Here is a 26,682-nt window from a genome sequence, read left to right as displayed (position 1 = left end):
AATAAAATGGAATTAACTCCAGCCGATATTTTCAATGAGGCGGAAACGCCGTACAGTACGCGGCAAAAAGTAATGTGCATCGGCCTTTAGCATGACATTTCGGCTTTGTAGAGCGTTGTCTCTGTCACTCATACCTATATGACGTTTTGTCGGTCTCAACAAAAGAGACAATAGTCTAAAGGTCGATGTACATTATTTCCTATTGCGTACTGTATGATAATCAGCGTTAAGATTATTACAAACTCGTGACGTTTGTAAACCCTCGCCAACGGCTCGCGCTTACGTTACCGCCTTCGTATTACATAGAGCTATACTTGGAGTTTCCCTACGTGATCAAATCAGAAATGAGGAGATCCGTTGAAGAACCGATATAGCTCAACGGGTTGCGAAGCTGAAGTGGCAATGGGCAGGGTAGGGTACATAGTTCATAAAACCGATAGACGTTGGGGTCCAAAGGTGCTGGAATGGCGACCTCGCACCGGAAGACGCAGTGTTAAAAGACTCCCCACTAGGTGGACGGACGACATCAGACGAGTCGCAGGGAGCCGCTGGATTCAGGCGGCAAGACCTTGGAGTGTGGAAGTCCTTACAGGAGACCTTTGTCCAGAGGTGGACGTCTATCGGATGATGATGATGATGATGATTACATAGAGTTGTCAGTTTGCAGGCTTCGTTACTTACATTCGCTGTCCTCGCTCCCACTGGACTTGGGTCGCGGGGAGTCGGCGACTTGCGTGTTTATCTCCGGCGCCACGCGACGGGGCTTCGCGCCCGGCTTGCGTCGCGCTGTAGCAAAACAAGAAAGTGAATCAATGTGGTAAACCAGCCACCAGCCGGTACAGACGAGGAACAGTCCTCAGAGTTGTCCGCCAAAATAGATCGCTTACCCCCCTCCCCCGGCCACACACTGCCCGTGTGGTATGGAAAGTAGCGAGGAAAGGAGGCAGAAACGTAGTGTAGCTGCGTTACTCGCATGCCGCAAGCTATGTTCGTCTATACAGGAAGATTTTTTGGTTTTGCACAAATTTTTTTTGGTGGTTCTGTATCGTTAATAGAACACATTTCCATTCATAATTTTGTACCTTTTTTGAAATATTTTTTTTACCTTAAAATAAGCAAATCATGGTCATACTATTCGTAAACAAAGCACGCTATAGCTGACTCTGACGTTTTCGCTTTAAAAAAAGTACTAAGTTCGCATCTTAGACGATATTAAAGCGCGCAGAGGTCAACGGCCGCCGCGCGCGTCATCGGGTGTGAGTGCGTGTATTTTAATCAACAGCTGAAGATAACGTTTGTACGGTGACCCTGATCATCCGTTCAAAAGTGGATATCTTTGGTAAACGACAACTTTGGTATTCTTAAGTAAAATGAAAAAATAAAAAATACGTGTTATTTAAATTTCGTTTCTATACAACATAAAAAAAAATGTGCAAAACCAAAAAAAACCTTCCTGAACTCACAAGAAAGCGAGTTGATTGAAGTCAAAATACTCACATATCCTATCATTGGAGGCGCTGAGAGAACTGCTAAGCGACGTGAGACGCGACAGCGCGTCTGACGCTTGCGTGCTCGCTGCAATAAAGATTCATACTTAATAATATGCATTATCACTACCCTCATTATCAGTACCCTTATTATAAATGCGAAAGTGTGTTTGTTTGTTGGTTTGTAGGTTTGTTGGATTGTTCTTCAATCAAGTCGCAACGGAGCAACGGATTGACGTGATTTTTCGCATGAGTATAGTTTAAGACCTGAAGAATGACATACGCTACTTTACCTAGGATATATCTTTAGAACTATTGTTGGACTTTGTGCTCAGGTTTAGACCTGAATCTCTGACCAATAAACTACACTTACGTGGCGTGGGTTTTAAGGAGAGGTTGAGAGGCGCATCGTCGTCCTTCAACCCGAGATCCATCGGAGTATCTTCAGAACTATTGTTGGACTTGGTGCTCAGGTTTAGACCTGAATCTCTGACCAATAAACTATACTTACGTGGCGTGGGTTTTAAGGAGAGGTTGAGAGGCGCATCGTCGTCCTTCAACCCGAGATCCATCGGAGTATCTTCAGAACTATTGTTGGACTTGGTGCTCAGGTTTAGACCTGAATCTGCGACCAATAAACTATACTTACGTGGCGTGGGTTTTAAGGAGAGGTTGAGAGGCGCATCATCGTCCTTCAACCCGAGATCCATCGGAGTATCTTCAGAACTATTGTTGGACTTGGTGCTCAGGTTTAGACCTGAATCTGTGACCAATAAAACACAAATTATCGCTTTTTACTATACAAAATATTGGATATGCATTGTAGGCGTAAATTTGAAAACATACCTACCTTACTGCAATTATTATCGATTGTCGCCAGTAAACATACTTATTACCTTGTATTTATACTTTATTGCTGGTATAGCGTTTTTTGTATGACAACGTTAGTAAAAACATGTTCATTTTCTTATTTTTTAGCTAATATAATGTATTCTAATCTCATTCTCCGTAAAATAAACCATACTATTTGTAAATGTTATTTTTATGTTACTTATAATTATAAAATATCAACTATTAATAAACAATTGCATTGTAGTTACCATGAAATTATTCTTAATATGCGTGTCACTTGGTGTCTAAAAATAATAAAATTGTTTAGTAAGTTAATGCGATTCAAAAGTCTAGTTATTTTTATTTTATTAGCATACAGTAGGTAGTTTTAATGGATAAAGTTCTTTCAGTGTATTATCAGAACTGTCGTGGATTACGGACTAAGCTCCACACGCTTTATATGAATATACTTATGTATGACTACGATTTAATACTCCTGACTGAAACATGGCTAACTGATGACATATTTGACAATGAACTCATTGACTCGAGATATCACGTATACCGTTGTGATAGGAACCGAAAGGCGACAGGGCGGCGGGATGGCGGTGGAGTTATGATCGCGGTGCGTCGCTCGCTGGCTGCCACGCTTCTTACGCTGCCAATATCACAGTCGGCCGCTATGCTTGCTGTGCCACCAATTATTGATTATTTGCTAGTCGAGTTACTCACTACAGCTGGCCGCCACATATTTGGTGTAACATATATTCCGCCGAATCAGACCCATGATGTATACCTATCTTATTATAATTACTTACAAGAAATTTTGCTGCTTGGCGATAATATACACCTTGCTGGCGACTATAACATGCCGACAATAAATTGGATTCGACACGGCGCGCATATGGAACCGCATTTAACTAATAGTAATTGTTTAACTAGTCAATATCTTTGTCAATTCATGACTACATTGAATCTATCACAATATAATTGTTTTGAAAATTATAATAATCATATTTTAGATCTATTTCTATCCAGTAACAATGATTGTAATGTATCAAAAGCACTTACTGCCTTGGTGCCACCTGATGGTCATCATCCACCTTTCTATGCACTATTGCCCTTTGCTAATAGACCACATATTCCTTTAAATACACATACATACTTCTGTTTTAAACAAGCTGAGTACTCAATTATTAATGAAGAGATACTTAACACCAACTGGGAAATACATTTTAAAAACAAATCTGCTGATCAAGCCGTCAGTTCATTCTATGAAATAATCTATGGATTCATACGTAAGTATATCCCATCTAAAATTATAAAGGCAAAGAGCTTCCCAGTATGGTTTAATTCATCCTTAATACATATATTTAAAGATAAAAAAAGGGCTTGGATTAAATGGAAAAAATATAATAATGTGTCAGACTATGAGGTGTTCTGTATACTTAGACTTCGTTTTAAAAAAGAATCAAAACGTCGTTACAGTGAATACATGAACATAGTAGAAGATAGTATTAAAGTCAATACACGCTATTTTTGGACATACTTTTCTAATGTAAAAAACAATTCCCGCATACCTTATAATGTATTTTATAAAAATAATATAGCTAATAACCCGATCGATGCATGTAATTTATTTTCTGACTTTTTTTACTCGGTTTTTGTTCCATCTACTCTTACGAATGACTTCGACATAGATAATATTGAATGCACTGGTAAAGATGAAATAGTATGTGACATTATCAGTCAAACTGTTATCACGGCTGAAAATGTAATGAAGGCTCTAAACAAGTTGGATGTAACGAAGGGATCTGGGTTGGATGATATACCTCCAATATTTTTCAAAGCCACTGCTACTACAATTTACAAGCCACTGCATATCTTATTCAGTATGTGTCTTAAGCAAGGCATATTTCCAGAAAAATGGAAAATGGCTCGCATAGTACCTGTACATAAAGGCGGATCCAAAAAGAATGTAGAAAATTACCGACCCATCTCTATCTTGCCTGTACTTTCAAAGCTCTTTGAGCGGCTTGTACACGATTCCATTTATCCATTGCTACATAATATTATAATTCCACAACAACATGGATTCGTGCAGAAACGCTCAACAGTAACCAATCTTCTTGTTTTTGCTTCACAGTTATTTGAAAATTTAGATAACAATAGGCAAACAGACTGCATTTATACAGACTTTCAAAAAGCTTTTGATAGAGTAGATCATAAACGCTTATTAGAAAAATTAGCTTATAACGGTATACGTGGTGATCTTTGGCGATGGTTTAAATCGTACATATCAAATCGTACTCAAAGAGTTATTATCAGTGGCCATCAATCAAAATTGGTTATGATTACTTCTGGAGTTCCACAAGGGTCAATTCTTGGACCTCTTTTATTTATTATATTCATAAACGATATTCATAAATGCTTTAAGCATAGTAATTTTCTACTATATGCAGATGATCTTAAAATATTTAAAACAATTGAATTACGAGATAATCATGACCATCTTCAGGCTGATTTAAATAGATTTACTAAATATTGTACAGAAAATAAACTTAATCTTAGCCTAAATAAATGTAAGCATATTACTTTTACTAAAAAGAGATCCGCTAGCGACTATACATATTCGCTCTGTGGAGAAAGTCTAGAGAAGGTTAGTAATATTAAAGATCTAGGAATAATATTGGATAGTAAGTTACACTTAGACACGCATATACAAACCATTGTAAATAAAGCTTTTAAAATGTATGGATTTATAATGCGGACCGGTACTAATTTCAGGAGAGTTGATACATATCTACATTTGTATAAATCACTGGTTCGCTCACAACTTGAATATGCTGTTTGTATCTGGAATCCCTATTATAATAAATATGTTAAGAGATTAGAAAATGTACAGAGAAAATTTCTACGGAGGATGCATTATAAATGTACGAGAAGCTACCTTCCTTATGACCAGCTTCTTGAAAAATACAATATACTTGACTTGCAGTCGAGGCGCAAACAACTTGAAGCTATGCTATTGTATGATCTGTGTCATAATAAATATGATTGTATTCCTTTGACTCGTAAACTTTGTTATAGAATTCCTGCCAGAAGTCATGTACGCAGCACTCTAACACACAAACTTTTTGCTACTTCAAGATGCCGTACAAATTCTGGTGAGAGATCACCACTATACAGAATGACACAGTCATACAATGCATGCTTCGGAAATATTGACATTTTTTCCTCTCGAGTGGGCTCTTTCAAGAAGCTGGTCATGAATTATCTTAGGAATAATATTGCTATATTACACTAAGCCTGTAGGATAATTAGAATTTAGATAGATGGTATGGTACTAATATATTCTTTATTTATATTTTATACTACATTTATATATTTTTACACATGTAAGTATATTAATTAATAATAATAATTATGTGGTTGACGTAGTGGGTAGCACGTATATTTTTACTAAGTTATTTTATTACTGTTTTTTATCCAAGCACTGCGTGCTACTGTTTGTTGATCCGAATAAATAAAATAAAATAAAATAAAATAAGATATAAATTTTGGTGACTCAAATTGGTTTTTGTCTTTATTATTTGTATGGGATTATGTAATAGAGTGAGCATACTATATCGTATGACTTGTATAGATTAGATTTTATAGACCATTTTTTTACCAAAGCCAACATCAGTTATATTGGTCAAAAACCTAAATATTGGATATAAAATTAGGTGGCTCAAAATGGTTACCACCCACTGAGATTGTTGTCCCCATAATTTGTATGGCATTACATAACAAATAGAGCGTTTCGCGGATAAGCCTTTTTACGTAACGACTTGTGTGTATTTGGTTATTTTGACCATTTTTTGGCCAAAGCCAAAGTCAGAGAGTTATATTGGTCAAAAAAACCTACATCTAGCTTTCCTAGCCATAATCAGAATAGAAGATGAAATATAAGTTACAAAATATTGGATATATAAAATTTGGTGACTCAAAATGGTTAGCAACCACTGAGATTTTTGTCTCTATCATTTGTATGGGATTACGTAATAGAGTGATCACTATAATACTTACTTCTTTTTACATAACTACTTGTGTAGATTAGGTTTTTTGACCTATTTTGACTATTTTTTTTTGGCCAAAGCCAACGTCAGAGAGTTATATTGGCCAAAACAACCTACACCTAGCTTTCCTAGCCATAATCAGAATAGAAGATGAAATGTATGTACCCGCCACCGCAGTGGAGCCGGCCAGCTGTCGTTCCAGCGCCGCCAAGCTGACTCCACTTTGACTGGCGATTGTTTGTAGCAGCTCCCGCGATATACCTGCAACAACAGTGTCATCAGTACGTTGTACAACACAGGCCACCACCTATAGACGGCTAATAGCCGAACACCCCAGCTCGCCAAGCTTAGGCAGTTGCTTAGCATAAAAGCCGCACCGCGCGCCACCGTAAGGAATTTCACCCTCACCACTTGGGTGTCTGGTGCACTTCGACCGTCCGCTGCGCCAGATCCTTCTTTCCACGCACGTGCAAACTGTGGAACCAACTCCCATCGGCGGTGTTCCCACTAGATTACAACATGGGGTTATTCAAGGGGCGGACCAACAAATTCCTAAAAGGCCGGCAACGCATCGGCCTAGATTACAACATGGGGTTATTCAAGGGGCGGACCAATAAATTCCTAAAAGGCCGGCAACGCATCGGCCTAGATTACAACATGGGGTTATTCAAGGGGCGGACCAATAAATTCCTAAAAGGCCGGCAACGCATCGGCCTAGATTACAACATGGGGTTATTCAAGGGGCGGACCAATAAATTCCTAAAAGGCCGGCAACGCATCGGCCTAGATTACAACATGGGGTTATTCAAGGGGCGGACCAATAAATTCCTAAAAGGCCGGCAACGCATCGGCCTAGATTACAACATGGGGTTATTCAAGGGGCGGACCAATAAATTCCTAAAAGGCCGGCAACGCATCGGCCTAGATTACAACATGGGGTTATTCAAGGGGCGGACCAACAAATTCCTAAAAGGCCGGCAACGCATCGGCGGTTCCGTTGGTGCTGCAAATGATCATATGCGGCGGTAATCACTTAACATCAGGTGACCCGCCTGCTGCCGGTACCCTCATTTCGCACATTGTTTTAATTGACTTTTAAGTCCACCAATCACAACAAAGCATTCTCCCCTGTCCCCGCCAACATTTTACGATTTTGTTTTCATGCAAAACCTTTGTAATATGCGTACTCTATGAGTTGAATTCTCTGTGTTGTACAAGGACATACCATTTTAACAAGCCATTTTATCCAACACATTTATCTACCAGAGCCGAAGGCGAGGGCAGATATTTAAGTCGAGGGTAAAATGGGTTTTGTGACGAGTTATATGTACACGATGTAACCAGAACGCTAGCAAAAATGAAGACAGATGAACTACTACTGATGTTATATATGATAACACCAAAAACACTATATTTTGTATATAAAATATAAATCTTATACTCATATAAAAACCTTTACTTGAAAGTGTCCAGTTTAAGAAATTAGTCAAAATAATGACTAATTTGTAAGTAGCTCACGTCAAACACAAGTAAAGATTTTTATATAAACCTGTGAAGATGATATTGCTAGGGGCGTAATTTGAATGCCATAAGTCTACTTTGTCGCATTAGTTTATAAATTGTGAAAAACCAAATTAAATTTGAATTTCGCGGCCAGACCCCATGTCTTGGGACTTAAGTAGAAAAGTTGATATTAAGTGGAAAGAACAGAGAAAGGAAAAAAAACCGGCCAAGTGCGAGTCAGGCTCGCGCAATGAGGGTTCCGTACTACAGTCGTATTTTTTCGACATTTTGCACGATAATTCTAAAACTATGATGCATAAAAATAAATAAAAATCTGTTTTAGAATGTACAGATGAAGACCTCTCATATGATACCCCACTTGATATAGTCACTCACTTCGAAAGTTGAAAATACTAATTATTAGTTCATGGCCACAATTTAATTTTTTTTGTGTGATCCAACCCTAAATTCACGGTTTTCAGATGTTTTCCCCAAATGTCAGCTATAAGATCTACCTACCTGCCAAAATTTCATGGTTCTAGGTCAACGGGAAGTACCTTGTAGGTTTCTTGACAGACAACAAAGTAATCCTATAAGGGTTCCGTTTTTCCTCTTGAGGTACGGAACCCTAAAAAGAGAAGAAGAGAGAGAGGAGAGAACGAGAGAGGTACACAAACTTACCCGCGTAATCGGAAAGGTTGGGAGGAGGTGTACCGGAGACGGAGTTGGCGCCCCGCTCAGGTTTGTTCGGCAAGCGGATCACTTCCACTGACGACCGCGAGTTGCCGTACTCGTCCTGTAGCGATCGTGACATAACATTCAATTAAGTTTTTTTTTTTTTATTTATTTATTCATAATAATTTTACAAAGTTTCCTACATATCTATCTCGCCAAACTGGTGGGCCAGTTTGTTGGCGAGGTGGCGCTCTTAATACTAAGTACATAACTTACTACTATATTTCCTTAACGCTATTCATACACCTATGTCTATTCTTATAATAAAAACTGTACTACATACTAATTTAAACCTACCTACTTCACTAAAAGATAAACTAACACAATTGAGTATTCTAACAACTTACTAATAAATAACCAAAGAAAACACAAAAACACAAATAAATAATTAAGAAGCATGATAGTCAGTTAGAGAGTCCCTAAGTAAGTGTTTCTTTAACCTCTTCTTAAGGACTCCCTCACTGAGCCTATCGATATCCTCCCCAGCCCAACCGATTGCATTAAATATTTTAGGAACTAAATATGCGCTTATTCTTCTACCGTAGTAGTTATACATTTTTGGCTCTACAAATCTCACCTTCCTATTTTTCCTAACATTATCCCTCATTTTAACCTTTTTTTAAAAATTTGTTGAGAAAAAATTATTTTTTACTATTAAGTATTCTACTTTCCTGTTAACAGGTAAAATTTTCAAGTCTTTAAAAACATTGTCATACTGCCCTTTGTATTTTTTCTTCTCTTTTTTTCCTAAAATATGTTTTAATAGTCTAATTTGTATTTTTTTAATTTCTGTGTGATAGGTACTAAATGTTCTGCCATAAATACTCAAGCCATAACTAATTACTGAGTCTGCTAACGCATAGTATACTACTAGTTTTGTCTGTTTACTTAAGACTCGGTCTAGGTGGTAAAATTTGCCTAATATCGATCTTAGATTATTGCACACAGCCCCTATGTGAGATTTCCAATTAAAATTTCGATCAATGATCAAACCTAAGTACTTATAACTATCTACATATTGTAGCTGTGGACATACACACGAGTCCTTAGCATCATGCAAGCAATCATAGCTGTGGCCAACTATACCAATATCTATATACTGAACCATTTTAGCCCGTCTGTTGTATTTCATAGTCTCCTTCTTAATAATTTTAAATACATATCAAAAATTGCGAACCGGCAGGAATCGAACCCGCGTCTCCTGGGATCGCGCCCGTCGCGTCGCTCTGACTACTAAGCTACAGCCCGCTTACTGGGGTCGGTGCCAATGAGGTGCCATTGTAGTCTCATAAAAATATGATGTCTAGACGATTCGCGCAGCTAAAGCTAATTGGCACCGGCACCAAAAAGTATTAGTATGGAACTATATTAACTCTTGTATAAATAATATATTCGGTAATAAATTAAATTATTTTTTAATTTTTAGTGTTTGTGTATTGAAGTCGGTTTTTATTTTTTTTGTAAAAAAAAATTTTAATTTATTAAATATCACTTGCTTTACCGGTGAAGGAAAACATCGTGAGTAATGTTCTCAAAGGTGTGTGAAGTCTACCAATCCGCACATGGCCAGCGTGGTAGACTATGGCCAAAAGCCTTCTCAGACTGAGAGGTGACCCGTGCTCTGTAGTGAGCCGGCGATGGGTTGATCATGATGATGATGAATGATTACTCACCACTTTCTGCCTTTTGGTGGGTGCGGGCGGATGCACGGACACGTGCGGGGGGTCTAAGGATATCGTCTTTTTGCGACCGCGATTCGTGCTCCCGGGCGCGGACTGAAACAAATGATGCAACTATTGGGTATTTGACTACAATTTTTTTATTACTTTATTATAAACTAGGATAAAAATAATGACGTAAACTGAAAAAAAACTAATTAAATCGATCAAATAACAAAAAAGTTATAAGCATTTAAATATTTCTGATTAGACAGACAGCGATATAGCATTTTGACGTCACACCTTACTAATGCGATAGTGGCTTTGTGCGCTTTCATACAAATTTTCGTTTTGCGAGAAAGGGATAGAAGACCCTCCCATTCCAAAATTAAAATGCCTGTAACTTTGTTGGATTTTAATATTTTTTTCAGCGTACGTCATTATTTTTATCCTAGTTTATAATAAAGTAATAATATTTATCAAATTCAAAAGTAAGAAAACACCCAATTGGTTACACTGAATTAACAAAATATTTACATCAATAAATTGTATGCGTAAAATTGCCGGTCTGTCTACCTTTTCACTTTTCGATTGCTGAACTGATCTTGATAAAATTTAAATTAAACTTACACTCAGGAGATAAACTTACGACTGAAATTTATATTTATACTTCTGATCAATTTATCTTTGAACTATCGCCAAATTACACAGCATATTTTTTATTTTTTTCAAAGAATAAAATATAAATTAAATGACTTATATTCCCCTTTCCTCTCCAATTAAGCGTCAGGCTTGTGCTAGGAGTAGGTACGACAATAGTGCAACGGGCGGGATTTGAACCGTCGACCTTTCGGTTTTCAGTCCACTCCTATACCGGTTGAGCTATTGAGCCTCATTCAATTGTTATTTGTCAATTTTTTTTTTTTAACAAAAAAAGAGAAAAATTAAAAGAGATTTTTTGTTAAATAACTTCACAACAGGTTAGATTGAATATTAAATTCAGTCATTATTACCTTAGGCCCAGCTAATGAGGAGGTATACTTGATGATCTCAGTGTCCGGAGGCAGTCTCACCCCTCCCAACACTGATGCTGGATCACTGGAAACGTAACAATAATATAAAGTTAGCATCAAAAAAAAAACCGGCCAAGTGCGAGTCAGGCTCGCGCAATGAGGGTTCCGTACTACAGTCGTATTTTTTCGACATTTTGCACGATAATTCAAAAACTATGATGCATAAAATTAAAAAAACCTGTACATTCTAAAACAGATTTTTAGTTATTTTTATGCATCATAGTTTTTGAGTTATCGTCCAAAATGTCGAAAAAATACGACTCTAGTACGGAACCCTCGTTGTGTGAGCCTGATTCGCACTTGGCCGGTTTTTATTAGAAGTATCAAAGCTGTTAAGCAACTCATTCCCGAGCTTTCTTATCACTCAAAGTAATTAATATTTAATTTTGGTAACTTACCCTCCCTCTAATGCAGCACTAACAAAAAGAAATGATGTTGTAGTTTTTTTTTAAAACTAATATTATAAATGCGAAAATGTGTTTGTCTGTCTGTCTGCTAGCCTTTCACGTCCCATATGTTCAACCAATTTGGACAAAATTTGGCAGAGAAGTGCATTGCTTGCATCCCAGGGAAGGACATAGACTACTTATTATTCTGGAAAATCTAAGAGATAGCTATTATGATGACTTATATATACATCTGTAATAAAGGATTTTTGAAAATTCAACCCCTAAGGGGGTGAAATAGGGGTATGAAATTTGTGTAGTCCACGCGAAGTCGCGAGCATAAGCTAGTTAAATATAAATTACCTAAGTATAGTGTGCGGCAACCCTGTAAGCGAGTCTATCCCACTCCGCCGGTCCTTCTCCGACCCTCCCATGCCGAATGGATACAAGGATGACATGTTCTGAAACAGAAAACATTTTATTAGATCTTTTGTTGCGGCTTTTTGGTCCTGCATCCGCGATTCTCAGGCTGACATCTATAAAGCGCACTTTGACTTTGCTCAGACTTAAGATTGATCTTGGATTAGACAGATTTATGTGCGAGATATAACTCTGTCTCGTTTTAACTCTGTCTAAGCAAAGTCAGAGTGCGCTCTATAGATCTCACCCCAAGTGCCCTGATTACTGAAGTACTGGCTTGCCGTACATCGTGACAGTGGCCGTAAATAAATAATTAGTAATTTAAATTAGAAATTGCCTCCAAAAGGAGGTTCCTTTTGGAGGCAATTTCTAATTTAAATTTCATTTGTCATTTTATTATTTTCATTTTATTGTTTTAAACAATTGTACATTTGTATTTAGATTTATGTTCAAATGGGTTCAAATCAATCAGAAGAAGAGATAAAAAGAAGAGATACCTTCCCCTTAGCGGCAGCTAACGCGGCGTGATACGCCGAATGAGCCGCGTGCAGCATGAGATCTCCTCGAGATACGTCCCGCTCCTTCTCCTTCGATAGAGACGAACTCTTTCCTGTAACAGAACACTCGGTTTTACTACCATTCCATACCTTACAAAGAAAGAAAAACCGGCCAAATGCGAGTTAGGCTCGCGCACCGAGGGTTCCGTAGTACAGTCGCATTTTTTCGACATCTTGCACGATAAATCAAAAACTATGATTCATAAAAATAAGTAAAAATCTGTTTTAGAATGCACAGGTGAAGACCTTTCATATGATACCCCACTTGATATAGTTATCTTACTTAGAAAATGGAAAATACTAATTATTAGTTTATGACCACAATTTCAGTTTTCAGATTTTTCCCCTAAAGCCAGCTATAAGATCTACCTACCTGCCAAATTTCATAATTAGGTCAACGCGAAGTACCCTGTAGGTTTCTTGACAGACAGACAGACAGACAGACAGACAGACAACAAAGTGATCTTAGAAGGGTTCCGTTTTTCCTTTTAAGGTATGGAACCCTAAAAACGTATATTTTAAACAAAATGATGCCTGCAACTTCGTCCGCGTGGATTTAGGTTTTTAAAAATCCCGTGGGAACTCTTTGATTTTCCAGGATAAAAGATATCCTTTCCCAGGATGCAAGCTATCTCTGTACCAAATTTCGTCAAAATCGGTTGAACGGATGGGCCGCGAAAGGCTAGAAGACAGACGAAAAGACACACTTTCACATTTATAATATTAGTATGGATTGTGCCACACATCACATCTTATAACTAAGAGTTAGTTATCCTCCCAAAACAAGTAGTCCAATCTGAAGTTGTAACATGGCGATTTGCGCAGGTCATAGACTCGGATAAATATTTATTTTTTCAGATAAGCTGCGATTTGTTTTGCTACACTAGATGGCGCTAAACTTAATTTAATCACGCTATAGAAGTTCGTAGAACGTACTAGGTGGGGGAGGTTGCGGCTGCTTGCTAGATTTGGAGTGGAGAGGCTGCTGAGCGAGGTTGTTCAAGGACGCCAAGCTTGACATTGATTGCGAGGACATCGTTGATGGAGAAGAGGTTTTTGGGAACCCATATGTAGATCCTGAAAATAAAAAGAAACAAAAATTGGTCTTATTGAGGCTATGTCAAATGATTGAGCCCGTTAGGCAGGACGCGTGAGGACAGCAGCTTGTAGCTGGGGTGGAGTATAAGAGGCAGAGCAGGAGGTAGAAACTATAGCAATGAATTATGATAAGCGTATGCTGACACGCAGGCGATGTAGCTCAGAGCAGTGCAGGGCAGAGCAGATTTTTATTATTTACTAGATGATGCCCGCGACTACATCCGCGTAGATTTAGTTTTTTTCAAACCCCGTGGGAACTCTTCGATTTTCGGGGATAAAAAATAGCCTATGTCCTATCCCGGGATGCAAGCAATCGCTGTTCCAAATTTCGCAAAAATCGGTTGAACGGATGGGCCGTGAAAGGCTAGCAGGCAGGCAGACAGACATATAGCCGGACGGACGGACAGACAGACAGACAGCTACGGTGCAGGCACGTGCGAGGCAGCCATGTGTGTGCTGCTCTGCATAGCGTTGTGCCGGCACAGATTTCTGCACGACGCGTGCACTTCACCTCAGAAACTTATATTATTTGTACTAACTAGAACTAATCTAATCTGGCCCTCAACAAACTCAGCTGGGTATTCTTAAGATAAGATCTTCACTCTCTTACCCCAGTCCGCCATGTTGGGTTGTGAACTGGACGTGCCTGTTAAAACGAGACAGCGTTATTTCACTGACATAAATCTGTCTCCTTTTAACGGAAACTTAAATATGAGCAAAGTCAAAGAACGACCTATAGATCTCAGCCTAAGAGGCCCTCAACAAACTCAGCTGGGTATTCTTAAGCCGTGATCTTCACTCTCTTACCCCAGTCCGCCATGTTGGGTTGTGAACTGGACGTGCTGGTGGACGGGTTCTTCTCCTTCGCGGACACGCTCGAGGTACTACTGCGACTCGACCTGCTGGAAGATACGTTATCTGATAAGTAATATATAATCGCGACGCGTTGCGAGCTGAGTCCCTGTGAAAAAGGACCCCGGATGGGTTTCTAACTAGTTGCGCTTACGTCGACTAACCACGTTAGTACAGCCGGGTACAGCAGTATTTATCTAAATATGTAAAAGGAAAAGGTGACTGACAGGCTGACTGACTGATCTATAAACGCACAGCTCAAACCACTGGACGGATCGGGCTGCAATTTCGCATGCAGTTAACTATTACGAGGTAGGCATATCTTACAAATTAACAATTTTGACCATCAGTAAGCGTAACATGTTACCTATTTTGAATAAATAATTTGAATATTTTGAAAAAAATTGCATCCGATAAGGATTTTTAAAAATTCAACCCTTGAGGGGGTTAACATAAGGGTTCGAAATTTGTGTAGTCCACGCGAAGTCGCGGGAATAAGCTAGTAAAGTCATATATTCGATCAAAATTCGCAAAGCGTATAATGTGGCGGGCAATAGAAATAGAACTACAATGCAAAATGGGTGGCAGAAAATAGCTAGAATAAACAGCCTCTTTCGTCTAATAGAGGTCTCCCAGGTGATTGGAAGTTGAGGCTGTCATAAGAGCGTTATGACGACCTCCCTGGCGCAGTGGTGAGCGCTGTGGGTGGTCTCGGATTCGATTCGCAACAGGGGAAATTTCGGAATTTTATAATTTATAAACTTCCTCTGATGGGATGTCTGGTGGGAGGCTTCGAGCGTGGCTAGTTTCCACCCTAGCCGTGTCGCCAAGCGATTTAGCGTTCTGGTACGATGACTTGTAGAAACCAAAGGGATAAAGGGATATGGGTTTATACATATATCACACACCGGCTTTACTCACGTGTTCAGTCGACGTTAGGGTATCTGCCATACCCCTTCCAGGTTAGCCCGCTTCTATCTTAGACTGCATCATCACTTACCACCAGGTGCGATTGCAGTCAAGCGCTACCTTGTATCTTAATTTAAAAAAACATAGTCTGGACAGGTACCTGTCATTTCTACTGGACTGCTTGACAGGTTTGGAGGGTTGCTTCATGCTGGAGCCTGACAGGGCTGACAGGGCCGCGTAGGGGTCCCCCAGATGAGGGAAGTTGAGCCCCGAAGCCTGCAGCCGCGCGAGGTAGTCCTGAGCCGCCAGATGGGATGCCATGGACCACCATGCTGCACCTGTCAAACATAGGTTAGTTATTAGTCATCATGCTGAAGAAGTAGCCCCTTCAGCTCAAACATAATTTTCGTTTTTAGTACTTTCTAGGGGCGGTTGTCTAAAACCTACATCAATCATTATTACAATCTCAATTGTTCTGATTGGCTGAATTTGTGCGATTCTTGTTGCAACAATGCATTGTGGCCAATAGTGAGCGAGCATTAACCAATCAGAGATGATTGCGATCGTGACATTGTAGCTGTACAAACAACCGCGGTAGGGCCACAGGTCTCTTAAGTTTACCTAGTTTTAATTTTGTAGTTTTTAACATTTGGTTATTAATTATTATAATTAGGGTTCCGTACCTCACTTTGTTGTCTGTCTGTCTGTCTGTTAAAAAACCTACAGGGTACTTCCCGTTGACCTAGATTCATGAAATTTGGCAGGTACAATAGGTAGATCTTATAGCTGGCTTTAGGGGAAAAGTCTGAAAACTGGGCTACTTTTTATCCCGGAAAATCAAAGAGTTCGCACGGGATTTTCAAAAACATAAATCCACGCGGACGAAGTCGCGGGCATCATCTAGTATAATATATAGGTAGTTACTCGCGGCAGGGTGGAGACCGAGGGAGGCGGCCTGGTTGGCGGCCACGCCGAGCGTGGTGGGCGGCGGGTAGCGCGAGCCGAAGCCGAACAGCGCCGCCTGCGCCTGCGCTTGCGCCTGAGCTGCCGCGCCGCCGCCGCCGCCATCGCGCCCCCAGTACGCTGGAAATGAGACGTCAAAGTCAGGCCCGGTATCCACCTAAGAGGAGCGGAGAGGAGATGTGCACAGTAAACCAATAAGATTTCTAAAAGATGACGTGATAATTTTTTCACGTCATCTATTTTGAATCTGGTTGGTTGATTTAACGCATCTCCTCTCCTCTCCGCTTAGGTGGATACCGGGTTATAGTTATAATCAGTACCCTTATTATAAATGCCAAAGTGTGTTTCTTTGTTGGTTTGTTGGTTTGTCCTTCAATCACGTCGCAACGTTGCAACGACGTGAATTTTTGTTTGAGTGTAGATAAAGACCTGGAGTGTGACCAGTGGCTCATAGAGGCATAAACGCACTGCTTACCCTCATTGTAATAAATCAATGCTTATTTTTCATTTTACCTGCCGTAAAATAGGTTCATACCTAAATGCATACCCTGGCTTGAACTCCTGCGCACGCCACTGATTGTGACATAGGCTACTTTTTATCCCGGAAAATCAAAGAGTTCCCACGGGACTTTTAAAAACATAATTCCACGCGGACGAAGTCGCGGGCATCAGCTAGCCTAAATATATAAAAGGAAAAGGTGACTGACCGACTGACTGACTGATCTATCAACGCACAGCTCAAACTAACTGGACGGATCGGGCTGAAATTTGGCATGCAGATAGCTATTATGACGTAGGCATCCGCTAAGAGAGGATTTTTGAAAATTCAAACCCCTAAGGGGGTGAAATAGGGGTTTGAAATTTGTGTAGTCCACGCGGACGAAGTCGTGGGCATCAGCTAGTCTAACTAAACGAAATATCGACAAACTCAAATAAAAAAACCCATTTACGACATAATGATAATAAAACCCATATTTTATAACAGACGTTGTTGGCAGACGGCGACCAATCAAAGCAGCAGCGCAAACAAAAAAACTAACCAGTAATTTTAAAAAAAAACTAGTTTTAAAATCGTGACGTCACAACTCACAATACCCCAGACCTTGCCCGTAGTAGGTACTCGTCCCCCAATAAACTTGACCTAGATATTGACCCAGACCGAAACCAAAATGGAACCGGGCCATGAACGTTAACTATAACTGGGTTACCGTGCTTTACTCGTACCACACGAGTAGATATTATAGACCAGAGGGGAAGCTTCACACTAGCTCACGCACACCACGACGTGCCACGGACGCTCCGTGCGCCCAGTTTGGCGGCAAACGGAGCGTCCGTAACACGTCGTGGTGTGCGAGAGCTGCGCTAGAGTGAGTGAACCTACAGCCAGCCGCTAGTATGAAGCTTCCCCTCTGGTCTATATATCTACTCGTGTGCTCGTACTACACCGGTTTTATGCCCCTAAGCTTGGTGGAGTGAAGTCGGATAGGTCGTAGGTTCGAATCCCATTCCATGAAATACCTACCAACTAGCTGATGCCCGCGACTTAGACCGCGTCGATTTAGGTTTCTATTAATCCCCTGGGAACTTAGAAGGCTACTTTTTATCCCGGAAAATCCGGGATTTTTAAAAACCTAAATCCACGCGGACGAATTCGTGGGCATCATCTAGTCTAAAATCTAAATATATAAAAGGAAAAGGTGACTGACTGACTGATCTATCAACGCACAGCTCCAACTACTGGACGGATCGGGCTGAAAGGCATGCAGATAGCTATTATGACGTAGGCATCTGTTAAGAACGGATTTATGAAAATTCAACCCCTAAGGGGGTAAAAAATAGGGGTTGAAATTGTATGTAGTTCACGTGGACGAAGTCGTGAGCATAAGCTATCTCTACATAGTATAAAATAAAGTCGCTTCCCGCTGTCCGTATGTATGAACGCGTAGATCTTGTAAACTACGCAACGGATTTAAATGCGATTTTCACCAATAGATAGTGATTCAAGAGGAAGGTTTATAGCTATAGTTTAATTCTCAAAAAATTAGAGATCCCTAGAGAAATCGAAATAATGTGAATTAGGTCGGAAAAAAATCTCTCATTTGAGAGTTTCCGAAGCAATGACACCTCAATGGCACCACATTAGTATCTACATTGCCCCCATGCGAAGCTGGGGCGGGTCGCTAGTTATTATTATATATTAAAACGCAAGATATCTGACTTGGCTAGACTTATCCTCTACTTAACATCTAGGTACCTACGTGGCTAGGTTGATCTATTTCCGAACTAAACTATAAAACATTGTATTATATTACGCGCCAGAAAGTAATGTACATCGGCCTTTAGAATGACGCGTCGGCTTTGTAGAGCGTTGTCTGACATTCATACCACAGATATTTCCAGATATGTAACTAGCGTGGCCCCCTCAGTCCCTCGCGCTCAAGCAGAGGTACTTACTTGTGAAATGTTATTCCGTCTATTTTACGTTCGCTTCGGCTATTGTAGACTCAATCAATCAATCAGCCTATTTGCGTCCACTGCTGGACATAGGCCTTCCCAAGAGCACGCCACCACACACGATCCTCCGCCTTCCTCATCCACCCACTTCCCGCTATCTTCTTAAGGTCGTCAGTCCAGCGGGTTGGAGGTCGTCCCACACTGCGCTTGCCGATACGCGGTCTCCACTCCAGAACACGTCTGCCCCATCGGCCATCGGTTCTGCGGCAGACGTGGGCCTGCCCACTGCCACTTCAGCTGGCCAATTCGTTGGGCTATGTCGGTCACTTTGGTTCTTTTACGGATTTCCTCGTTACGGATTTTGTCCCTTAGAGAGATACCCAACATAGCCCGCTCCATGGCCCGCTCCATAGCTCCATAGCGCGACTTTGAACTTGTGGACAAGGCCAACTGTCAGTGTCCACGTCTCAGCGCCATACGTCATTGTAGCCTAGTATACTGCAATCCACCATTGCACAATTACTTCAAAAACAACAAAACCGGCCAAGTGCGAGTCAGGCTCGCGCAATGAGGGTTCCGTACTACAGTCGTATTTTTTCGACATTTTGCACGATAATTCAAAAACTATGATGCATAAAAATAAATAAAAATCTGTTTTAGAATGTACAGGTGAAGACCTTTCATATGATACCCCATTTGGTATAGTTATATTACTTAGAAAATTGAAAATACTAATTATTAGTTCATGACCACAATTTAATTTGTTTTGTGTGATCTAACCCTAAATTCACGGTTTTCAGATTTTTCCCCAAATGTCAGCTATAAGATCTACCTACCTGCCAAATTTCATGATTCTAGGTCAACGGGAAGTACCCTGTAGGTTTCTTGACAGACAGACAGACAGACAGACAGACAACAAAGTGATCCTATAAGGGTTCCGTTTTTCCTTTTGAGGCACGGAACCCTAAAAACAACAAAACAAATTAATTATTTCTTTAAAATACCTACTTGAGTCAACATAACCTCACTTCACGTTGTTTGCCAAATACTCACGTACAAATACATTTTGGCAAACAAAAAAAAGTGGCCGCGGTGATAAGGACAAAACATAATCATTTTGTCACGTTCTAATAAGAGCTTAAATGCATTTAGCTATCTCGCTCTAACAGTAAGTGTCACAATAGGGCTACCTACTTCTAAGTCCTTGTTCTGAGATTCATACCTATGTGACGTTTTGTCGTTCTCAACGACAGATACAATGCTCTACAAAACCGCTACCTCTTTCTAAAGGTCGATGTACATTACTTCCGCGTACTGTAATATGCTTATATACCTACCTTAGTTCCAACTCCATATTATTAGATTCCCTAATAATTCATGTATTAGTTTACAATCTCTTGTCTAAGCTAAGTCAAACAATAATCAACCATAACGCTTATGTGATAAGAATCTTATGTAACGCAAATATTAATTTGTTCGCGATACGAGTACGGCGGACGCGAGTTCAATAACCTCTAGTTTCATGGTAGTAACCCATACTTGTACATTTGTACCTTATTCCCTTGGATTAAAGTTGATATTTCAATAACTGCACGTTTTCAGGGTTCCGTATCGGAAGGGTTCCAACAAGACCCTACAGCCTCCGCTGTCCGTCCGTCTGTCTCTACCTAAAACCTAAATCTACGCATACGAAGTCGCGAGCATCAGCTAGTACTTAAATAATAGAAAGTTAAAATGGCCGCCATGAAAATTAAAAAAAGTGTTATTTCTTGTATGATGGTACGGGTAGGTACAAGTCCATTGTAAAATATATATTGAGAAGCTAAGTAATGTAAGAATATCTGTTTTCTTAAATTTCTCTCGTAGGGAATCGCGCGGTTTTAAAGTATAAATTGCACGTATTTGAGGGATTGTAGAAGAAATAAGAAGATAATGATAGAGCCTCAATAGCCTGTGTCTGTCCTTTTCATATTACATTAGTAAGAAAAGGAAGCGAGTACCTACTCTAAAATTTAGTTGTGCTCAGAATCAGTACCATTGGAGAATGGAGATGTTACAAAACAAAATGGTACCAGGGAAAACGCTAAGAGCTAGTACCGAACGGGCGCCCTGCCACGATTCGGCCCATATAACCGAGAGGTTGGTGGGGCCATGGGAGGTGGAGGGCTGGAGGGTTGTCCCTATTCACAAAACACCTACCTCCGAACAGTCCAGCCGGGTCGAGCAGTCCATCGGGCGGCTGCTTGGATGCGGCGTCGCCCTCTCCGTTCTCCTTGTCCATACCACGCCTGGAACATAAGACAATCAAAGTCAACTAACAATCCTCATCGCCATCATGATCAATGCATCGCCACCGTGATGAGGCTTCTTATGTCGTATATATGTTGGGTAATGCTGGAAGATATAGTAAACCTAGGTTTTCTTTAACGGGTTTCCTTAGTATTGCCCAAACATTTTGGGTAAAGTTCGAATAATAAGTAAAATAAATTTAATATCGGTATTTACCCATACTCACCTAGGTCTACCCAACTCTGACTGGATAATGTTAGGTTGGACAAAGTTTACGCTCTTAGAGCTATTGTGTGCTTACTCTTTTTCGGGTTGGAAGAAATGCATGGCTCCATTGTACTCTTTCCTCTTTCCTCCCCCCGCTTCCACTATCAAGAGCGAGCGAAGCGAGCTCAGGACTTAGGGCACTCCGACACGGATGGGTTAGGTTAGAAGGTGGAACCCTTCGTCGTTATTTCTTTTTAAACCACCCACGTCGACGGGGCCGACGGAAGAGACCGTTCACTATACTGAGGGGTCTCTAATTAATTAATCTAACATTACCTAGTAAGCATTGGATACACCTAGGTGAGTTAATAAATGAGTGGGTAAACTCCGAATTAAAACTTATTTTTCATTATTATTTGGACATTACCCAAGAACCCTGGGTAATACTAAGTAAACCCGGGTAAACCTAAGTTTATTCCAACTTCCAATTCCAACCTTACCCGTAACATATACATAGTATAATATAGTCTCCATACAGCTGAATGTTTTATGTTTCTTACTAGAATATATTTTTATATAGATTAGCTTGGGCGTGCGTGGGATGTTATATTAACTGAGTTGGTGTAGGTCATGGTTCAGGATGACGTCATTTTTCAGTGTAATACAAGTAGGGTTGGTAGGTTCTAAAATACAAATTCGGGCTCGGCGTAGTATTCGTTCGGATATTTATTTTTGCCCTAAAAGCATAAATATATTTTACTAGCTCAAGCTCGCGACTTCGTTCGCGTGGATTACATAAATTTTAAACCACTATTAAGCAGTGATAGCCTAGTGGATCGCCTTCTAATCGGAGGTCGGCGCGTTCGATCCCGGGCAAGCACCTCTAACTTTTCGGAATTATGTGCGTTTTAATTAATTAAATATCACTTGCTTTAACGGTGAAGGAAAACATCGTGAGGAAACCGGCATGCCCGAGAGTTCTCCATAATGTTCTCAAAGGTGTGTGAAGTCTACCAATCTGCACATGGCCAGCGTGGTAGACTATGGCCAAAACCCTTCTCACTCTGAGAGGAGACCCGCGTTCTGTAGTGAGCCGGTGATGGGTTGATCATGATGATGATGATGATTAAGCAGACAACCCGCACACCCGCACAGCCCCCGCGCTATCCCGCACCGGGTTAGCGCGGGGGCTGTGCGGGTGTGTGGGGGGCGTCCCCACACCGATTGCCATCTCGACCAGTCGGGTACTATAGGTAGGTACTTATTAACTCGTAATAAGTGATCGACGACTGCACTCAAGCCGTCAAACGGAAAGCATGTCTCCAATAAAAAAGGTAATAACTTAAACGCAAATAGTCGTTTCCAGCAGTCGCACCGCGGTGACCGGCGCGGGGTCGTCGACCCCACATTGTCTACAGCTCGACGGAGAAATCGAGCTAATACGCGCCCCACCGTGAGAACTGCCGTTGATTTACCTAAACAACAACGAAAACTGTACCTAACTCGACCACTCAACTGTTTTATAAACACCTTCTTTTTTTTTTTTTAAATATTAGCCATTTTTTTAAATGACTAATATTCCCCTTTCCTCTCCAACTAAGCGTCAGGCTTGTGCTAGGAGTAGGTACGACAATAGTGCAACGGGCGGGGTTTGAACCGTCGACCTTTCGGTTTTCAGTCCACTCCTATACCGGTTGAGCTATTGAGGCTTATTATTATATATTCGCCGGCTCACTACAGAGCACGGGTCTCCTCTCAGAGTGAGAAGGCTTTTGGCCATAATCTACCACGCTGGCCATGTGCGGATTGGTAGACTTCACACACCTTTGAAAATATTATGGAGAACTCTCAGGCATGCAGGTTTCCTCACGATGTTTTCCTTCACCGTTAGAGCAAGTGATATTCAATTACTTAAAACGCACATAACTCCGAAAAGTTAGAGGTACGCGCCCGGGATCGAACCCTCGACCTCCGATTAGAAGGCGGACGTCCTAACCACTAGGCTATCTCAGCTTACTATTTAACACCTTAGAATATTAGAATAGATGATGCCCGCAACTTCTTAGGTTAGGTTTTTAAAAATCCCATGGGAACTCTTTGATTTTCTGGGATAATAAATAGCCTATGTCCTTCCCCGGGATCCAAGCTATATCTGTTTTTTTTTTTTTTATTCAGATACAAGTTAGCCCTTGACTGCAATCTCACATGGTGGTAAGTGATGATGCAGATTGCAGTCTAAGATGATAGCGGGCTAACCTGGAAGGGGTATGGCAGTTTTTATTAAACCCATACCCCTTTGGTTTCTACACGGCATCGTACCGGAACGCTAAATCGCTTGGCGGCACGGCTTTGCCGGTAGGGTGGCTGTACCAAATTTCGTCAAAATCGGTTGAACGGATGGGCTGCGAAAGGCTAGCAGACAAACAGACACACTTTCGCATTTATAATAATAGTATGGATAACCTACTCAAATGCTAATAGCAGTGGCGTGCAACTCATAGAGGCATAAAAGCGCTGCTTACCCAAGAAATAGTTAACTCGGTTGAAATTGCTCAATGCTCATTATCTTTTGACTTGCTTACCTAACTACTGCTTACCTTGGCTTTAAACCCTATGCACGCCACTGGCTAATAGGTACTTACTTACACCTCTCGTTAACTTCACTCGTTCGTTATCATCAACCAGTCTATAATAAAACTAGCTTATTCCCGCGACTTCGTCCGCGTGGACTACACAAATTTCAAACCCCTATTTCACCCCCTTAGGGGTTAAATTTTCAAAAATCGTTTCTTAGCGGATGTCTACGTCATAACAGCTATCTGCATGCCAAAGTTCAGCCCGATCTGTCCAGTAATTTGAGCTGTGTGTTAATTGATCAGTCAGTCAAACCTTGTACGTTATATATGGTACCTTTTATATATTTATATATTAGCAGATGCCCGCGACTTCGTCTGCGCGGAATAAGGTTTTTCAAAAATCCCGTGGGAACTCTTCGATTTTCCGGGACAAAAGTAGCCTATGTAGGTAATCTAAAAGGGTATCCTATAAGGGTTTCGTTTTCCTTTTGAGGTACGGAACCCTTAAAACTGTGCCCATTGTGAGTTAAATATTTTATAGTAATAACTAGCTTATGCCCGCGACTTCGTCCGCGTGGAGTAAACGAAATTTAAACCCCTATTTTACACCCTTTGAGATTTTAACATAAAATATGTCATACTGCTAATTGCAAAAATATTAACTACAAAACTTCAAACTTCTAACTTAAAAAATGACTGACTTTCATACAAACTTCAAAACCCTATTTTACCCCTTTAGGGGTTGAATTTTGAAAAATTCTTTCTTAGCGGATGCCTACGTCATAATAGCTATCTGCATGCCGAATTTCAGCGCGATCCGTCCAGTAGTTTGAGCTGTGCGTTGATAGATCAGTCAGTCAGTCAGTCACCTTTTCCTTTTATATATATAGATAACAGTAGGTAATAACTTATAGTGGTTGTGTAAGATTATTACTTTGTTGCATTTTGCGCGAAAACCTTCCATCCGTGTAATTAGTAATTACATTAATTGGTAACTAGTTTGCACTTACCTACCCAGTTGAAGTGATGTACTGAAAAATCAGTACCCTTTTTTTTTTTTTTTTTATTCATTATAGGTGTACGCTTGACCACAATCACACCTGATGGGAAGTGATGATGTGGCCTAAGATGGGACGCGTTTACCTAGAAGATGCCTATTCACTCTTGTTTTAAAGATACCCGGGTTGTAATTGGTAGGAAACACATATCGCGGAAGAGTATTCCAAACCTTAGCCATACGTATGAGGAATGATGACGCAAAACGTTTCATGCGTGTAGACTGTAGATGGAATGTCGACGACATAAGGATGGAAACTCGCCCGACGTCTTGCGGTTCGGTGGTAAAATGGTGAAGGGGGGACAAGATCGAAAAGTTCCTGAGCACACTCTCCGAAATATATCCTATAAAACACTGATAAGCCGGCGACCTTGCGGCGGTGATCGAGACTTTGTAGTTTCGCCAGTAAAGGGGAGTCTTTGCCTATGAGTCTCCTAGCTCGACGATCAACAGCATCCAGAGCCGCTAGTTGGTACTTAGCGGAGCCATCGAAGAGGTGACTGCAGTACTCCATGCACGACCTGACCTGAGCTTGGTATAAAGTAACCAGTTGGCGCGGCGTGAAGTACTGCTTGACCTTGTTAAGAATGCCAAGTTTTTTTGCGGCAGTCTTGGCTTTGGCTTCGACGGACCTTCCGAAGTTGATGTTAGCTGAGATGTCGAGACCTAGGAGATCAATGTGATCAGTGATATTAATGGATATATTCCGGAAAGCAGGAGTCAAAGTAAAAGGACTCCGCTTTGCTGTGAGTAGACACGCCTGCGTTTTGGTAGCGTTAAACTCTACCAAATTGGCATCACCCCAATCTGAAACGTATTTCAGAGTAGAGTTTAATCGCAGTACCATCGCCTCTCTGAGTTCATTGATCTCAGAACTGCTAGCGCGTGGATTGGATATGTATCTCTCTATTACTGTGCTGTCGTCTGCGTACCCAAGGATTCCGGGTCGCAGCAGATCGTTAATATGTAGCAAAAAGAGAGTTACCACCCTTATTATAAACTAGCTGATGCCCCCGACTTCGTACGCGTGGATTTAGGTTAAAATTCTGTGGGAACTCTTTCATTTTCCGGGAAAAATTAGCAGCCTATGTCCTTCCCCGAATTGTGGCAATCCACAATTTAATTTTTTTTTGTGTGATGTAACCACAATTTCACGGTTTTCAGATTTTTCCCCGAATGTCTGCTATAAGTCCTACCTACCTGCCAAAATTTATGATTCTAGGTCAACGGGAAGTACCCTGTAGGTTTCTTGACAGACCGACAGACGGACAACAAAGTGATCCTATAAGGGTGCCGTTTTTCCTTTTGAGGTACGGAATCCTAAAAAAAAAAAAAATCTCCTCACCTTCAGTGGCAGTTATCATTCAGAACCCGGTCTCCCAGTCTCGGATGCTGCCATGCCGACCACTGCACTTCATGCCACTTCACTTCACTGCACCACACTCCACACACGACACATCGTCACTTCGCGCACATCTCCCTCACTTGGCCGTCACTTGGCCGTCACTTGGCCGACGAAATCTGGAACAAGAGAAAAAAAAAAATTACATGGTGCCAAAATGAGCC

The 26,682-nt window shown here is 40.7% G+C and overlaps 1 protein-coding gene across 1 annotated transcript in view; it reads right to left on the bottom strand.

The window, feature by feature from the left end:
* Positions 1-26,682, bottom strand: part of LOC117994771 (bromodomain adjacent to zinc finger domain protein 2B-like) — a 111,659-nt gene that overhangs the window by 63,611 nt on the left and 21,366 nt on the right. The window contains exons 2-16 of the mRNA XM_069508028.1: positions 26,462-26,637; positions 21,187-21,275; positions 16,495-16,653; positions 15,731-15,908; positions 14,617-14,708; positions 13,648-13,788; positions 12,652-12,764; positions 12,098-12,195; positions 11,289-11,373; positions 10,291-10,392; positions 8,564-8,678; positions 6,545-6,640; positions 2,137-2,250; positions 1,498-1,575; positions 682-786 (exon numbers count right to left, since the gene is read on the bottom strand). Coding sequence (XP_069364129.1) covers positions 682-786; positions 1,498-1,575; positions 2,137-2,250; positions 6,545-6,640; positions 8,564-8,678; positions 10,291-10,392; positions 11,289-11,373; positions 12,098-12,195; positions 12,652-12,764; positions 13,648-13,788; positions 14,617-14,708; positions 15,731-15,908; positions 16,495-16,653; positions 21,187-21,268 — 1,558 coding nt within the window. The 5' untranslated portion in view covers positions 21,269-21,275; positions 26,462-26,637. The remainder of the gene's footprint in view (positions 1-681; positions 787-1,497; positions 1,576-2,136; positions 2,251-6,544; positions 6,641-8,563; positions 8,679-10,290; positions 10,393-11,288; positions 11,374-12,097; positions 12,196-12,651; positions 12,765-13,647; positions 13,789-14,616; positions 14,709-15,730; positions 15,909-16,494; positions 16,654-21,186; positions 21,276-26,461; positions 26,638-26,682) is intronic.

This window comes from Maniola hyperantus, chromosome 27 (assembly GCF_902806685.2).
Source record: "Maniola hyperantus chromosome 27, iAphHyp1.2, whole genome shotgun sequence".
In the NCBI taxonomy this organism is placed as follows: Eukaryota; Metazoa; Arthropoda; class Insecta; order Lepidoptera; family Nymphalidae; genus Maniola; species Maniola hyperantus.
The sequence above is the reverse complement of the archived record's forward strand: the minus strand, read 5'-3'. Positions and strand labels throughout refer to the sequence as shown.